The 18,863-nt window shown below is 39.4% G+C and overlaps 1 protein-coding gene across 4 annotated transcripts in view; it reads right to left on the reverse strand.

The window, feature by feature from the left end:
• mthfd1l (methylenetetrahydrofolate dehydrogenase (NADP+ dependent) 1 like) overlaps positions 1–18,863 on the reverse strand; it is a 92,638-nt gene that overhangs the window by 44,721 nt on the left and 29,054 nt on the right. For 3 of the 4 annotated variants that reach the window (XR_009061550.1, XM_057823480.1, XM_057823479.1), the window contains exons 14-19: positions 17,770–17,877; positions 17,587–17,661; positions 17,051–17,153; positions 15,116–15,192; positions 10,376–10,516; positions 4,008–4,076 (exon numbers count right to left, since the gene is read on the reverse strand). Coding sequence is in view for 3 of the 4 variants with exons in the window: in XM_057823480.1 (XP_057679463.1) it covers positions 4,008–4,076; positions 10,376–10,516; positions 15,116–15,192; positions 17,051–17,153; positions 17,587–17,661; positions 17,770–17,877 (573 nt within the window). In the remaining variant the exon portion in view is untranslated. Of the gene's footprint in view, positions 1–4,007; positions 4,077–10,375; positions 10,517–10,779; positions 10,907–15,115; positions 15,193–17,050; positions 17,154–17,586; positions 17,662–17,769; positions 17,878–18,863 lie in introns of those variants that run through there. The other variant, XM_057823481.1, reaches the window with a different exon arrangement.

The raw sequence follows: 18,863 nt of genomic DNA on the forward strand, positions 1-18,863 counted from the left end.
ATTTTTTTTCCTGCTGAAAGAAGAGAGTCTAATCTTTCTTTTGGTGGGTTTGTTGTTTATACAGCAATAGAACAGAATTTTCTGTGAGCCTTGCAAAATCAGTCAAAATCCAGTAAAACGGCCGGGAGCACTGGTGAAAATGGCTGAAAGTGAATGAGTTAATTAGTGCCAGTGAAAGCGATACAGACCCCTTCAGTAAAAGATGTTTCATTCAACTAGTTGTCAGTCGACATATAAGAAATGTTATGAAAATATTTTATAAAGGTTCAAAAGTGTGGCTTGAAATTAATTGAACTTCAAATGTTTGAAATGGCGGGCAATGAGTCAATGAAAAGTACAGTGGTAAAGTGATAAGTACAAGTGCGTCAACTGTTCAACGGATGGATGTAAGGATTTGGGGGGGAAAGAAATGGAGGTCATGGACAAAACAGGAAGTTGCCACAGTTTCCTCTACTGCACAATATTAACAGCATTACAAAGGTATGCCGAACGTGACATCCAATATACAGTTACTGTGGATTTGGAAAGGGAACCAAGTTATATACTGATCTGAACACCCACTGTGTGGTAAAACACACCAAAAAAATGGGGGTTCCAAAAACAAGCACACAGGCCACAAAGGACCCAGGCAGTGTACGCTGGATGGAAAATTCACACGAAGCACAGAGGCCCCGCTGGCCACGATACCAGCTTTCTGGCCAGAATCACAGGAAACGGCTCGCACAACAGGACCGCGACGCTTCCTCCGAAAAAACAGGAAAAAAAAAAAAAAAGTTATCGCATCTCTGCTGCACGCACACTCCGCTCCCACAGCGCTGCCAAAAACAGACAATCTGGGACATTCCAAACAAGCAAAAAGTTGACCCCAAAACAAACACTATGGTGAACAATACATTGCAGCTTGTGTAGAGCTTTCTAAGGACAATTCCAGGCAGTACAGAAAAAAGGTTAAATAATGATTAGGATTATTGCGATTGAGATTTTTGATGAAACTATTTCCAAAGTTATCGAGAGTTGCAATCTTAACTCGAAAAATGTTAAGGGAATGATTGTTCCTATGAAGCCACTTCCAGCGAGAGTTTCTTTTTAAGTGCTATCTTTACTTATGAGTACACAATGGGCACATTTACATGGGTAGTTTTCCTCAATCCAATTGAAATCAGTTGAATAGGATTTGATCTGTGTACATTGACATAGCTTAAGTAAAGAGATTCACGTCCAATCCGCGTTTGCATAGCCCTGTCTGAATCTGACTGTACTGTTCTTTTTTAAAATGTTCATTGAGTTATTCTCTGCCACTACCTGTCACGTGTAATGCTGCCTTCACATGACCTGGGAAAGATGACCCTTCACTTGGTAATTGGTAGATGCAAGTACGTCCTGTTCATGTGCTTTTATTGTCATCTAGTGCTGCAACGATGAATCGATTAACTCGAGTGATTCACTTAGAAAAAAAGATTCAAATTAAATTTTGCTGCTTTGAGTATTTGTTAAAGTGGCGTTGTAATGGTTTGTTTTGAAAGTGTTTGCATTTAGTTTTAGTGATTTGGGTAGGTAGGCTGCCCTCTAGTGGCGACAGTGAATATGACATGACTCATTTCACATGGCTGAATCCAGCTGCTCCCTGTTAAGATCAGCATAAGCTAAGTTTTTGTTTGAGCTAATGTTTTTTTAATGCGTTTGTAATTTTGTTTATTGGTATATTTTTTGTGGGAATATGTGTTTGAACCATTTGTTAAGAGCATTGTTAAATTTAAAAAAAAGTTAGTTTATAGCTATACAAGTTATTTTATAGCATTTAAGCTAGCGGACTTTTGCTATGCAAGTTAGCCAATTGTTCTTTTGCCGTGCGTAGATCCTCATTTATTATTTTTTTTTAATACCATTTGAGGCTCAGCTCAGGTATTTTAATTTTTTATGCTCCTTATCCGATTACTCGATCTAACAAGTTCATCAATTAATTTACTATAATGTGTAGACTACTGTAGCAGCCCCTCAGAATGACGACGTGAGATCGACTGATGTGCAAGGTTTCTTTATTTTCCAAACAGTCCTTACGACACCGTGAAACTAAAATTTAATACAAAACAATTAACATTTCACAGTGATCAAATATCGAAAATTTACAACACAAAAATAAGGTACCTCTCTGCGCTCTCCGAGGCGTGCAAATCAAACTGAACAGGGAAGTCGCTCCAAGACCAGCGAGCAGACATCAGCTGGTCAAATCAAATTACCACAGTTCGTGTTTGTTAAGATGTTAAAAGCGAAGCATGGATATGAGAACTCAAAAAGGAAGTGATCTTACCAGCTCCTGCATTGCCAAGATGCACCTGTCTGCTGATTTACAACCGGATGTTACGTTGTTTAAATACGCGCAGCATTGGTCCAAACAATTCATTAATAATTTACAAAATGGAAAAGATCATTAACAATATAATAAAAAAATACACATAATTAATATTAGCCTTTTACAACTACGTTTTGATGTTTGCGTCAAAAAACAAATAAAAAACGTACAATTTAACGCTTAATCATTTTAAAACATAGTTTCTTACCATTCACAACTTCGTGTTCACGCTCCGCCATTTTGAAAAGTAAACAGTCGTCCCATCTCGGAAACTCAGGTATAATTAGGGCTGCAGCTCTCGATTATTTTATGAGTCCATGAATCGATGAACTAGTTAGTTCGAATAATCGAGTAATCGGATAAGAAACATAAAAAATTAAAATACCTGAGCTGAGCCTCAGACGGTATAAAAAAGAAATAAATAAGGATCTAATTACAACAAAAAAACAATTAGCTAACTTACATTGCTAAAGTCCGCTAGCTTAAATGCTATAAAATGCAAACTTAAAAAACTTTTTTTTTTTTTTTTACAATACTCTTAACAAATGGTTCATATTCCCACAAAAAACAGCTAACTACACCTATAAACTAAATTACGAATTCATTAAAAAAAACATTAGCGCAAACAAAAACTTATATTGGTCTTTACAGGGAGCAGCTGGATTCAGCTATGTGAAATGAGTTATGTTATATTCACTGTTGCCAGTAGAGGGCAGTGTATCTACACAAATCAGTAAAACTAAACGCAAACACTTTCAAAAAACAATAACAAAATTTAATTTCAATCTTTTTTTCTAATTGAATTACTCGAGTTAATCGATTATTCGTTGCACCACTAGGTATAATAAAATCCAGGTTTTCCAGTAAAAAAAAAAAAAAACGACTTGACGGGACGTTCACATGCAATTTTCCACTTGACAAGTGGTATTTACCATAATAGGAGCGCATGCCCAAACCGAACAATCCTCTCTATCAACCCAAACTGCTCAACTCAGCAGTTTTCATGTGTCATGGAGCGGATTATCAATCGGCATAGACTACCTCTTACAATCCGATCCAAAATACAATCCGATCTAGGTAAATCCAATTGCTAAGGTGTTTATACGAGACATTTTTAATCATATTGGCCTTTCAATCGGATTATAAATAGGATTTTTGGACCCATGTAAACGCACCAATGAGAGTTTCGGGAATTAAAAGTTGCAGCATTCTGTTACGGCTCAGTTGGGGCAATTTCTTTGTGTCAAAGAAGTTGGGAGTAAATCTTTTCTAGCTATTCATCTTATAGTCTGGCCACAACGAAATGAAAAGCAGACATTACATGAAGTTGTGGTTTCACAGCTCACTAAAACATAAATTGTCTTTCTTTGTGTCTGACATCTGCCGCGATGTGAGCAAGCCGGGTCGGCATTTAGCAGTCTTCGCCGTTTAACTACCCCTCAAATTGAGGAAAGAGTGAATATATCATCTTTTAAGAGCTCTCTGAGGAGCACTTGTGTCATATATATCTTGACAGCAGAGGCCAAAGGGGCAGGGCCTTTCAATTTCCCCTTGTACCACTACCTTGTTTATTTTACGGAGATATTCATCAGAGGAAGCTAAGCTAAAAAGGGCGTGGGCAGTTTAAGACGAGTGCTTATGACGCACGACCGCTCACCTCTAGGGTTTGCATCAGTGTGGGCTTGATGGCATCCTTCATTAGCACGGCTAGTGCTCCGCTCACACCCTGACAGGAGACAGAAACATGAGACCGGTGGTTATATACTTTGTATAAAGGATATCTGACAGTTTAACTCTTTGGCTACCATTGCTTCCCTCACAAGCAGAACTGAAAATCCATTTATTGACCTGCTTCCATGGCTTTTTGTGACTCATTTTATCTGTTGAACGTTGTCCATGACACAATACGTCACCTCAAATTCAGTGGCTTTTTTTCTCCAAAAACATCCTATTTGACGTCGCCTGGTCTCATGATAACAAAATGTGAACAGCATGATAACGGTCTAATTGAATCAACAAAATTATTTTTCCATTCGGGGATTTGTGGCTGTACAAAATGCTAGGAAATATTGACCAACTGGATTTGTGCATTGAATTCTCGAAACGTAAAATTAAACTCAACTGTAAGATTACATTCAGAAATTTAATCCAAAATCTCACTGTAAGCATGCTGCTGAAGGACATGATGCATTCGTGTCTCTAAAACAAGAAATACACTGAATTAGTTGCTATTGCCACTTCTGGGAGATGATTGGATGAAACTTTACCCATCGAAATCAAATCATCAGGTTTGACATGCCCCCTCTTTGATACTTTTGGCTTTTTAAAAATGGTTGACCAAATGCAACTTTGAAAAAGGATCATGTAAAGTGCCCATTTCTTATAAAAACACATTAACATTAAAAATAAGAAATAAAAGCATGAAATATCCCCGACCCCTCAAAAAATGCACTTGTTCTGGTGAAGAAATCAGGACAGTTTTTTTTCCCAGCAGAAAAAAATGCGGGCCTGAAGGGGTTAATATTGAACAAGTAGTGTATATTTACCTATGCAAACCATTTACACTAAAGTTGCCTAAGGGTGTTTACTTTATGTAACTGAAAACTGGATGAGACAAAAATGGCATTTTTCACAAAATTTTAAAGTATAGAGTACAGAGTACAAGTACCATCAGACAGGGGATAAATACTCTAAAGCACAGATGTTAAACTCAAGGCCTGAGGGGCCAGATCTGGCCCGCAAAGTATATCATTTTTTTCCCCAAGTCTTCATATATTTAATACTGTATTACAAATGAAAGAATATTTACAGTTTTTGAAAAGAAAATATATATTATTATTATTTATTTATTTAAACCTGTCCTGTTCAGCTGTTTGACATGGAGAATGGAAGTCTAAGTGCCCGGATGGTCTGAACAGTTTTAATGTTTCACATTGAGAGTCTGACATACTCCCATTGTGATCATTCAACATACAGTGATACCTCAGCTCACGAACGCTTAAGCTCACGAACTTTTCTCCTCAAGAACATTAAATTCGCGAGCATATACCGTAGTCTCTGCTGACGAACTAGTTTTCGGCGGACGAACCAAACCACGCGGTCGAACAGCGCCATGAGAAGCTGACGCACGCTCACGGCGTCCCAGTTCGTCCCCTCCCTTTCGTTGAGTGCGGACGTGGTTTGTGTTTGATAGACATTTTGGACCATATTGAGTGTACTTTTGCTATTATGGGACCGAAAAAGACCCCACCACAGGCTAGTGTTAAGCCTAAGAAGACATTAAAGAAAATAAGGTATATTTTTGTGTAGTTTTAAGGCTTATTTAGTAGAAAATTATGTTTTATGGGGACCTGGGAACGGATTATTCTCATTTTAATGGTTTCTTATGGGAAATAAATGTTCGGAAGACGAACTTTTCGCCTTACACACACTTTCTGGGAACCAATTATGTTCGTGAGCTGAGGTATCACTGTACCTTGTTTATTATGACAAAGCAGTGAACAGGCAGGGGTTATGGGGGAACAGAAAAAAAAAAAAAAACACAAACTACAACAAGAAATACACTGAACGTCTACAGTACTAATACGTTGGTGCTATCGTCAGCTAGATGTATTTCCGGTTGACACCATGTGGGGGGCCTGTTGACCAGGGTAAGAGGGGATGGGGGTGGGGGAGTCTATAAGCTAAGTGACTGAAAGAGGTAGTGTGTACATGAATCAGCTCTGTGATCTAGAACCCAGTAATCGTGTGAATCCTTTGTGAGTGTAAGCCCGTTGGCGACCGACCCTACACCGCCCAATCGCCAATCCCGGCACCCCCCACCCTAAATAAAGTCAATAAAGTCTCAAAAAAAAAACGGACTATCAAAATACAGTAGTTGTAAATTCACTTGATCATCGATTAAATGTCGATTAGTCGTTGGAGCCCTAGTTGGCAGACGCAAAGGAGCTCCAAAGGAAAGCATAACTATGAGGCTCGCCCGCGACCAAAAATGAGCTCGACATGTCGGACTCCTTAAACCACATCTTCCTCAAATGAAAAATTGAGATTCAAGGGTCAAGTCCAACCTTAGACTGATTAATGACTTCATTTAAGCAGTGTTCCCCAGTAATTATGTCATAGGCCGTGTTTCCACATTCTTAAAGCTGAGGTGGTAAAAGACTAATGTAATTTTATAGGGGAACCTCCTCCACCCCTGAAATAACACATGCCACAGTCATCCATGGGAAACCAGAGCCGGTTGACCTCGTCGGCTAGACCTGCTGAGAGGAGCTTATATGCGTTGTTTTCTTTTTTTTTTTTTTTTTTTTTAAATAAAAAAAGAAGGGTTGGATTTACCATATTGATTTGGCTAGTTGCACTGCAAATCATGGACATCTGCATTCACGGTGAAGCAGATTCTCACAAAATAAAACTAAATAGTAGAGCTGAAACGAATACTCGAGCAACTCGAGTTTAAAAACTGATCCGAGTAATTTTATTCACCTCGAGGAATCGTTTAATTTTGCCAGCTCTAAGCATCACGTTTTGCCCGGACTACTTTTAATGCGGGACAACGCGCTGACGTCACGTGCGTAGAGGAAGAAGCAAAAAATAAATAAATAAATAAACTTACCACAGCCGACAGCCGCTACAAACTATTCCGACGTTGCTAAAAACTACGCCCGCATGATGCTAGTTTGGTAGCAGGTAGTGTCCGATACGTCTCATAGCTATCGCAAGCATTTAAGACTACAGGGTGACCCAAAAAAAAGGTTTACACTGCCATAATACAACTTAAATGCCATGTTTATTCATCTTAGAATTAGAATTTAATCACAAATTATACATTGTTGTAAAGAACATGTACAGTACACTCTATTTTTCAATGTGTCCTCCCTTAAGTGTCACAACAGCCTCCATGCGCCTGCGGAATGCTTGACAGGTCGTCTTTATGTAGGATGCTGTCATCTTTTCCCAAGATCTAACAATGGACCTCTCCAAGGCTGCCACAGAAGTTTGTGGCTTCTTACAGGCACTGTCCTCCACAGTTGCCCATATGCTATAATCCAGGGGATTGAGATCTGGACTCTGGGGTGGCCACATATCACCTTGTCAATCAATTTTTTGGTCCGCACAGATCGGGTTTTCCAGACCCAGGTTTTCGTGAGGCTGTTCCAGTATCTTTCAGCTTCTTTTTAACTTTGTAGCCTGCACATCTGGATATTCTCAGATTTGCTGCAATCTCAGTAGGTGTCAGACTGGCACGCAGCAATTCAGGTACAGCTAAAGTTTTCTTCATTTTCAGCAGAAGCACAGGAATTGTAGAGATGAGAGATTACCAGCTGCATTGAGTGACCTTAATGAATCACTTAAGCATGACAACCTATTAAAATATGTTTCAATGGCTTTTAAACAAGCAGTCAACTGAGTGTAAACTTTTTTTTGGGTCACCCTGTAGTAGTGACGGGATCTGTCGTTCACTTGAGTAAACGAATCCATTCCGGTTCGTTCAGTAAAACGATTCGTTCAAACGAATCGTTCAACGAATCGTTCGCCCCCCTCATCTCCCTCCCCACCCAAATGAATCGTTCGGTTAGTGAACGGGAAGTGACGTTGCCGAACGAATCACCAAAGACCGCTTCGCAGTATAACTGAACGGGAAGTGACATTGCTTGGTCCCTCCCTCTCTTGCACATTGACCACTCGTCGTAGTTTCAGAAATGAGTGACAGGCGATATCATTCTGCTCTCAGAGACAGCCTCGTCTCCCTCCCGCTGCTGCAAAAGCGAGGGAGAACTTCCGCGTCGTCTGTCCTAGTTCTATGGGCTCAAAGTCATGGCTCGTGCTTGCATTTCGAATTAGGACACGGTTAAACATTTTCCTTTTGAGGGGGAAGTCGGGGTTTGGGGTCGGGGGCGCACGGACTTTCTTTAGCATGATCTTGCTCACATATACAATGCTGCTGCTGACAGCCAACGCGGCATGCCTGCTGTCACGAAAATAAAAATAAATCGAAAGTTTAATTTCTAATTGTGGAACGGCCAACACATCATATTAACCTCTCGCTCTGTTGTATTTTTGTTTTTTATTATTAAGATGATCGTTTTGAATTTTTGCACTGGTATTAATAAATAAAATAATCCGGTCAGCTCCCCTGTCGTCCCCGCATCTCAGATCGTCAAATGCTGACGAGAAATAATTGTTTGCTTTATGATTTCGCCTTTCTACTCTCATTAGTCTGTTAAGAAAAATGTAGACATATTGCGACATCTCCCGTGTCCGCGCGCTTTGTTTTTGGGGCGCTTGAGTAGCACATGATGGATGGATTGACATAATTTGTCAAACCAACCGACACCCTCTGACACAAAAAAAAAAAAACACTCGGAAAAAATTGACATGTATATACAGTTTCATTGCAAATCAGTATTATGGTGATCATACTAAATATTATTTTTTTTCTGTGCACATATGAGGTACATATCGCTGCCATGAAGCCTCCATATAGTGACAGTTCTCTGCCCGCTTCACTGCCGTCACGTGACCGCAGCTCAGGTTTTGCTTGCCTCGTAGCTACGCGTGTTTTAAATTACTGTAAATTTGATAGTATATCGTCATAGGCACAGTCCCGAGTCTGTTGAGAAAAGTAGAACACTAAACCATGCTCGCTAGATTTGTGTGGTGTTTTTGTCTTTTTGAGCAGCATTTGATAGGCTCCACGTTAACAAATATGTGACAAAGTCGTTTCCTTTCATTTTATGACTCGTTCACCGCATAGTCATTACTGGAAAGTCAAGTTAGCAGCAAGCTAGGTCAGGAACCGGAGGACCGAATCACTGAACGGGAAGTGACAAAACTCAGTCTTTCCCCCCTGCCTGCACGCTGGCTGCTTATTGGCCACACGTGGAAATGAGTGACATACGCCATGATTCTGTTTCCGCTCCCTCCCCTGCCCGCGATGAGGCTGGCGTCTGATTGGTCGTGTGCGATGTCAGAAGACGCTGCCGCTTGCTCAACGCCCTCCCACGCAGCGAACAAGCGCCACCAACTTCATAGAACGAATCAGTGCAGATGGTGATTAGTTCGGTCTCGTTCACCCAAACAATTCGTTCAAAAAGAACGAATCGTTCGCGACCGATACAACACTACCCTGTAGATGCGATATGACAGAATCGGCAGCGTCTGGGCAGCGTTAGTAAACAGCCGCCACCTTTAATCAGTGAATAAATAAATAAATATAACGTTACTTTCACTCGCTCACATAACGTTAGCCCAACGGAGGGCTAGGTTTCTATTGATTATGACCACTGTCGATGCCTGGCTAACGTGTCTTACATACAGGCTTTATTTAATCTGTAAAAACACAGCGCTGTAGAGTGATGAGGGTGTAAAATTAAAACATAATAAAGCTAACTGTCAGTTTTAGCTCAGTAGTCATTACTGAATAAATGTGCTCCAATACAGCAGGTATCATACATTTATTTTTAACACAGCAAAAACTCAAAATCCTACCAGTACTTACAGTTTAGACTAACTTAAAACTTAACTAAAACTTAAAAATAGCTTGACACAAATGGAAATTAAATTGAAACACGTGGGGAAAACACGTAGCTTTCAAGTGATGTGTGTTATCAAGCGTAATTACATTTTTAGGTAAGAAATGTGTTTGTTTTTTTGTTTTAGCAAAGATTTAGAAGTTTTTTGAGTGAAAGCAGTGAATTTTTTTTCTAGTCACCTTACATGCAATTGTTGGCGGTATTCAACAATGTACATCGAAAATAAAGACATTGATTGACTGAAAATGGTTCAATACTGGATTAAATGTCTTTTTCTCATGTATATTTATAATTGCTCTTTACCTAAAAAAAAAAAAAGTTATTTGATTACTCGATTAATCGATAGAATTTTCAGTCGATTACTCGATTACTAAAATATTCGATAGCTGCAGCCCTACTAAATAGTGAAAATTATAAATGCACTAGAAAGAAATTCAAGGGGGAGTTGTCTGTTCTCACAATTCGTGGATGCAAAAGATCAAACACCCACCAGGTCCTCTGCGGTGACGGGCTGTCCGGAGCGGCTGGTCCCCACCACCATGCGCGCCAGTCTTTGTTTCATGTCCTCCAGGCTGTCTGCTAGAGCCAAAATGGCCATGATCTCGCTAGCCACCGCAATGTCGAAGCCTGTCTGGAGCGTGTAAGAACAATGTGCGCAATGTAAACCACAAGAAAGGCAAAGTATCAAAAGCAGTCAAGATGAATGATGAACTTTGCAGTCAACTTAGAGAGGCTTTCGTGTAAAAATTTGCAGATTAGATGTTATTAAAGAAGACACATCTAAGAGAGCCGCATCTTAAATTATATGTTACACTATACTGACTTTGATGAATGCATGTTATAGCGACATAACTGTGAGAATAAAACAAGCGTTTCTTAAGTCTTTTTCCTTACTTTGACTATGATGACTTTGAACAGACCAACTCACTTTGTGTCACTTTACTCCACTGATTGATATCAAAAGAAATACAAGCCCAAGAATGCGCAAGTGGGGACGTTCCTCAGGGAAAAGTAAAGAAAACTCAAGTTCACAATGTATAACACAACTTTAACCACATCAAGCCACCAACTGACATAACGTTTCTATTCCCTCCCTTGGTGGAATACCCTCAGGGGCTATAGTGTATCTAGTGGAGGATGGACCAACTGATAGTGATAAATGTAAGCATATGCTGAACCAGTTTGGAGGCTATGCCAGGTGTATGTGTGTATCATTTTTCCCCTTCTCCAAGTGTTTTCTTTCACTTAAGCTCACTGGCTTCCCATTTGAGGTGAAATGTTTACCTGCAGGATTTCATTAGCTGTCCTCACGGCAGAAATATGAGTGAAATACAGTATATCTGGGTTTTTTCACAGTGCAAAATGGTGGCTATTAGGGGTGTGACAATATGTTGAAAAGGTGATAGATCGCACTACTTTGTAGCCCAAAAGGTTATCGATATGCTCCCGCCAAGAATCGATATATCGTTTTAAAAAGGTTTCACCATAGACTTCACCATCAGTTGACTAGACAGCTCCTACAGACATTGCGCCACGCCTTCCCGGAGGGGGCCGACTAAGTCAGAGTGGCTTTCATTGTGATAACTCAACGCTTGAACGCTGCGTTCAAACGCCAGATTTAGGTGGGAAAATGATGAAAGTTTTACTGCATACAAGCAGGCAGGAGTGTCACAAGAGTGATTTGGTCGAGGATTCAAGGTAATTACTGTATAAAATACCACCATGCATGCACTTTGAAACGTGGAAAAAAAGGAATGGGAAAAAAAATGTACGTAACTTTAGCTTCAAATATTTACATAAAATGAATGATAAGTGCCCTTTTTTTTTTTTTTTTTGCTTTTAACAGAGATTCTAGACTGTTTTATCTTCATGTCCATAGAAATTCCTGGATGTACGCATTTATTTACAAGAATTTTCAACTTAAAAAGCTCTTTGTTTTGTGATAGCCGCCAGGTTGTATTTTCGATCCATACACAAAAGCGTAACTTTACATTCAAATTATCAGGTAACTTTCGGCCAACTGCCCGTTTTTTTGGTAAAAAAGATCATTTAGACATTGCTGTGTCCGTCCAAAAAAATTAGCCTTTTGCGTGTTTTATTTTATGTAAATTTTCAATCTAAAAACGACGAGGGCCAGATAGCCGGCAAGACGTGCTGAGGTAATAGTAACATCGGAATTCAACCTAAATAAGTCGTGATTGTACGTAGAAAAATGCAAATTTTGATTTTGTTGAATAAAATTAAGATGATTCCGCATGCTTTGCTTCAGTATTACGTTTCTGATGTGAAAATTGAGTGATTTATTAGCTGTTGAAACTAGGGTTGTTCCGATCATGTTTTTTTGCTCCCGATCCGATCCCGATCGTTTTAGTTTGAGTATCTGCCGATCCCGATATTTCCCGATCCGATTGCTTTTTTTTTTGCTCCCGATTCAATTCCAATCATTGCCGAAAATTTTTCCCGATCATATACATTTTGGCAATGCATTAAGAAAAAAATGAATAAAACTCGGACGAATATATACATTCAACATACAGTACACAAGTACTGTATTTGTTTATTATGACAATAAATCCTCAAGATGGCATTTACATCATTAACATTCTTCCTGTGAGAGGGATCCACGGATAGAAAGACTTGTAATTCTTAAAGGATAAATGTGACTTTGTATATTGTGACTAAATATTGTCATCTAGTGTATTTGTTGAGCTTTCAGTAAATGATACTGTAGCCATTTAACTGTTCTGCCCAAATGCATGATGGGAAGTGCAACCATGACTGTGCGTAGTGGCACCAATTGATATATCTTCTCTGCGTTGGGAAATAACATAGGGTGTTAAGAAAAAGATCAACTACTACCTTTCTTCCCCACATTGCTTCCCATGATATTTCTAATTGTTGAGAGAGGGATTGTGAGGCTTTCGCCAATTAAAAAAAAGGCTCCAAAGGCTACCAAAGTTCTGTACTCATTTTACGCTGCCTTTTAGCCCTATATATAAGTAAATCGGCGCCATTATAGATTGAACGCGACAATGCGTGAGTGGGTCGTGCAGCGCATGCGTTAATTGCGTTAAATATTTTAACGTTACTACCGCAGATAACGCGATAAATTTGATAGCCCTACTTTAAGCCAAAACTAAAGACTCTTGATGAGTGTAAGACATTTTGTCTGTAACGTTAAATACAATTAGAGAAAGATTTAATTAAAAAACATATATATATATATATATATTAAAAAAGGCATGTCCGATATTTTTTTGCCGATTCCGATGCCGATCGATCGGGACATCACTAGTTGAAACTAAAGTAAAATGCAGTGATTAAAAAAAATTTAAGTCGCTATTACGGGCAAAAACTTATAAGATATGGATTCAGGATGAACTAGTAATGAATAACAAGTTTAAAGATCTCGTTGAACTAGTAAAATATAACTAGTTTCAAGATCTCATTCATCCTGAATGGATGCCTTATTTTTAGAATTCTTACCAAGACAAATACTGCTTGCACCATTGGCAGAATTTTCTGGTTATAAGCAAATCTTATCTCATTTGAAGTCATTTTTTGCTCGTTTTAGAAGTGCCATTTTTGGTGCCTGTTTTGGTTTTAGGTCACTAGCGGCTTTGGTTTTAAAAATATTTGAATGTTAAGTTTTTGAAAATAGGCCCCCTATGGATCGGTGCCCCGTCAACTGATAGTGAAATCTATGGTTTCACTGTTTAAAAAAGAAAAAGGAACAAATCGGTTGCTACCAAAATATTCCATTAGAATAGTTTGTACGTTAGTTCACTGGCGGCCAATGACGGTGCTAGACATCTAATTCATTTTGACTGGATTTTTGCGAACGATGACGATTACGAAAATATTTTGTCAGCGAACAATTTTTTCATGACGATGACGTCACGATGACACGCTGAAAACGTGTCTTGGGAGACTAAAACATAACGAGATGGTTTCCAGTTGTCGTCTGACGACACGAGAACGAGATGAAAATTCGCCATAGTTTCCGTCATAAATTCACAATGTGTGATATTTTCTTATTGTATGTGTAGTTAGCATGAATTTAGCAGTGTTTGGTCGTGTCATGCATTTGACTTGCTGCGCCTCCCCCCAGACCCTCCCGCCCCACACAGACGCTTACTCATCGGCTGGTGAGTAAGCCTGTGCCCATTCCAGGCTCTTTTTGAGAAACGTGTCAGGTACTGCTTGGCAAGTTTTGCTTTCTTATCTTGACTAGATATGCCATGTTGCTTTAGCTTTTTAGGGTTTGTGCTGGGTGATCATCACACACTAAACCAACATATAGCGTTAGCATAGCTTTTGAGCTAGCATAACATTCGCGTTAGCATTAGCATTTAGCGCGGTGACTCAGTGTCTCCTTAAACTTTTGGAAAACATTTTACATATAGTTTGTGGCGCCCAGGTGAGTAATTAATTGCAAATAATGTGCCGTTTTCTTGCAGAGTGTGTATTATCATCATGAAAATGGTGATATCCTCATTTGATATCCTCACTTATGTGCTCGTCAGTCATGTTCATTCAAAATTGTTGGAAACATTTTATTTATTTTGTAATTCATGGACTAAAACTTTTGAAGTTTATAGACGAAAACATTTTGAGAATTGCCGACTAAAACTAGATGAAATTTGTCTGCATTTTTGTTGACTAAAACTAGACGAAGACAAACACATTTTGAAATGACTAAAATATGATTAAGACTGATGAGTATTTTCATCCAAAAGACTAAGACGAAAATTAAAATGGCTGCCAAAAACAACACTGATTCAGACTTTTGTGGGCATTTACAGGTCGCTTCCTGTTCATTTTACGGCATTTACTGTTGATTTTGAGTCACTTCCTATTCATTTTGGGACATTTATGAGACACTTCCTTTTCAGTGACCTAAAATCTACAGGAAATAACGTTAAATGCCCTAAAATTAACGCATTGCCTTGCATTGGCTGCTACTGACGGCCATAGACGTCCAACCCATTTGAACTGGGAGGGTGGCAGCGAATCATTGGGCGTCTACACATGATACACTAATTCCAATTCACCGCAGAAGGATGAAAACAGTTTGTTTTCTGTATATTAGTTGTTTTGTAGAATATCCTAGAATGATTTCCTATCATGTTGTGAGGCACCCAGAGGTTCCCACCCCAAGTGGATGTTGAATAATTGATCATTTTCAAGCTCAAAAATGGCATCACTCATCATGCAGTTAAACACAAACCTCTCTAATTTGTCCTTTTTCAGTGCTGGCCTGTCCGACGGTGATCTTCCTCAAAAAGCGGTCGTTTGTATCAACCACTGAAAAACAAAAACAAAAAACAAACTAGAGCAGCACTTAGATAAGACCTAGCAGTCAAATTCAAAGTGTGACCAAATTTTATAGAGTGGGCACCCCTTTTTAAAGCAACACTAGGTAACTTTTCAAACTTTACAAAATATTTTCATAACATTTGTGATGATATGTCGACTTACACCTCTTTTTTTATCTTGAGGGGGGTCTGTATCGCTTTCATCGGCACAAATTAACTTTGAGGAAGGTGGCAGGCACCCTGCCAGACATAAAAACTACAAATATGCTGACTGCTTTACGGCATACGTCACTTCCCCCTTTCATTTCAAGAAGGAAGTCGATGCGAACGTTTTCACGGGAATTCTGCAAAGATGGCAGAGCAACGGGGGGGTGGGGGTGGGTTGCTACCAGGGATAAAAAGACACTCAAGAATAAACATTGGCCCGGCTTTCACTCACTGGTGTGACACCCCCTCCTCCAACCAAACTCATCAGCGCTGACGAGTTCAGGTTGGGTGGGCAGTTTAGCCACACGGTTGCTAACAGTCATATTACCTTATTACTATTCATCGTTCACACCGCCGCTGGAAACAGAAATGTTATGTAATCCATCTGCAGGCGACAAGTAGATCTTGATTTTACGACACTGCGGGTGTGCGCTATCCTCATGGGAAACGCAGTCTTCCTTAAGGCAAAACACTAGTACTGCAACCATCCATCCATCCATCCATTATCTTCCGCTTATTCCAGGAAGCTCCAAAGGCTGCCAAAATTCACTCCACTCATATTACGCTGCCTTTAAGCTCTATATATAGGTAAAAAGGCGCCATTGTAGATTGAATGCGACCATGCGTGAGTGGGTCGTTCAGCGCATGCGTTAATTGCGTTAAATATTTTAACGTGATTAATTTTTAAAAAATTAATTACTGCTGTTAACGCGATAAATTTGATAGCCCTACTTTAAGCCAAAACTAAAAACTCTGGATGAGTGTAAGACATTTTGTCTGTAACGTTAAATACAATTACAAAACGATTTAATAAAAAAAAAAAATATATATATATATATATATATATATATTAAAAAAAAGGCATGTCCGATATTTTTTTGCTGATTCAGATACTTTGAAAATTACGTGATCGGGACATCTTTAGTTATAAGCATTCAGTAATGCCCATGATAGTGTCATAGTCATAATTATGACGGTCTTTTGACGCCGCTGTCAAATAAAATGTTATCTTTTAACCCAAATACATCAATAAATAAGCCGCATTAGACTATTAGCGGCAAGACGTCAAAATGAAGGAAAATAGCGGCATATAGTCCGAAAATTATGGTACCTCAAAAATGTCTTCCGTTGCACATTCCAAACATATGATGTAAATATTATAATCCTTTTATTCATTCTTCGGTTATCGTGAAACTTATTTTCTGACTACAGTGACCTTTGACCTCATGACCCCAAAATGTAATCACCTCTTTCATTTCATCCTACAAACATACCCTGCAAATTTGATAATAATCCCGCTATTTGTTCATAAATTATCTTGAACACAAACATGCTAACAAACAACCAGGAACCGAATACATAACCACCTTCAGTAGGTTTCACCTATGAGCGTGGGCACAAAAAAACACTTCCTGCATTGTGACTCTACTCAAAAACAAACTCACAATGCAAACAGACACACCCAAAAAACTGTCAAAAGGAAAGCGGTTTCATCTTTTCTTATGATACAATTAAAGTGCCTCTAATGTTGCGTGGTTTAAAAGGCTGGTCTTCTTCTAATAGTAGTGCTTGGAATGATTACTGGCACTGCTGAGGCTAACCATAATTTTGAAAATTGGTCTTTTTTTTCCTTCTTTTACCTCTCTGCCAGGTTATCTTGGAAGGGTCGATGTCAAGACGGACAAAAGAACTGACTTCTTGCGGCGTCAGAAGGTCAGGGTCGCTTTTGTTGATGCCGAGACGCTGCAACAAGAAAACCAGGTGTTAGAGGAAGTTGTGACACCACTTCATGATGTATGCTTTGTCAAAGCTACTCGACTTTGGGTCCATTAGGAGTGTCCTATTGCTGAATTTAACTGAAAGAAAAAAGGCACCATTCCTACAGTGTGGCCAATAAATGACAATCAAATGTTGACAAAAGTTTCACGAGGACTCCCAACTCTTATCTATGCTCATCTATTAAAACCTATTCACATTTATAGTCTCTACTAAGTAACTTTCCAAGAATTACAATGTCACTTGTTCCACATTAAAAATCAAGACACTGCTCAACAACACTACATAAAACTGCTCATTTAAACTACCTGAAACTGTAGCTGGGAGGACAGAAACAGTCGGCAATTTTAAGATAGGATAACTGAGGACCCCTTGTGGAGAAACAAAAAATCCCACTTACACGCAATCTTGCAATCTGGATGGGTGAAAATCGTCTTACTCCGTTGACTGAAGGGACCAGTCTGCTGTACAGAGCCTTGGATAGGACAAACGAGACAAAACAGTTCATTCAAGTTAAAAAAAAATCGTAGCTTACAGGATGAACCTTAATTTTGAAAGCAAAGCTTTCAAACGATCAAAGTACCTTGTCTGATTGGGTCGCCTCGTGAAGCATTCTGGCGTCGATGGCGGCCGCCACCAAGTTGTTGGCTGCAGTGATTGCATGAATGTCCCCCGTCAGATGGAGGTTGAACTGGAATGGAGATATGTATACTATTTATTAGGGCTGAACGATATTGGAAAAAGACTGACATTGCAACTTTTTGGGGGTTGGCGAAATATTGCGATATACAGTAGGGCAAATAAGTATTTAGTCAACCACTAATTGTGCAAGTTCTCCCACTTGAAAATATTAGAGAGGCCTGTAATTGTCAGCATGGGTAAACCTCAACCATGAGAGACAGAATGTGGGGAAGAAAAAAAACAGAAAATCACATTGATTTTTTAAGAATTTATTTGCAAATCATGGTGGAAAATAAGTATTTGGTCAATACCAAAAGTTCATCTCAATACTTTGTTATGTACCCTTTGTTGGCAATAAGGGAGGCCAAATGTTTTCTGTAACTCTTCACTAGCTTTTCACACACTGTTGCTGGTATTTTGGCCCATTCCTCCATGCAGATCTCCTCTAGAGCAGTGATGTTTTGGGGCTGTTGTTGGGCAACACGGACTTTCAACTCCCTCCTCACCCCGTGGCGTCAAAATGATAAGAACGTGGAGCAAAAATCCCAGAACCACATGGGGGGGAACCTAGTGAATGACCTACAGAGACCACAGTAACAAAGGCTACTTACTATCAGTAACACAATGCGCCGCCAGGGACTCAAATACTGCACTGCCAGACGTGTCCCCCTTTGAAGAAAGTACACGTCCAGGCCCGTCTGCGGTTCGCTAGAGAGCATTTGGATGATCCAGAAGAGGACTGGGAGAATGTGTTATGGTCAGATGAAACCAAAATATAACTTTTTGGTAGAAACATAGGTTCTCTTGTTTGGAGGATATAGAATACTGAATTGCACCATAACCACTGTGAAGCATGGGGGTGGAAACACCATGCTTTGGGGCTTTTTTTTCTGGAAAGGGACCAGGACGACTGATCTGTGTAAAGGAAAGAATGAATGGGGCCATGTATCGAGAGATTTTGAGTGAAATTCTCCTTCCATCAGCAAGGGCATTGAA

This window comes from Corythoichthys intestinalis, chromosome 19 (genome assembly GCF_030265065.1).
Source record: "Corythoichthys intestinalis isolate RoL2023-P3 chromosome 19, ASM3026506v1, whole genome shotgun sequence".
Lineage (NCBI taxonomy): Eukaryota > Metazoa > Chordata > Actinopteri > Syngnathiformes > Syngnathidae > Corythoichthys > Corythoichthys intestinalis.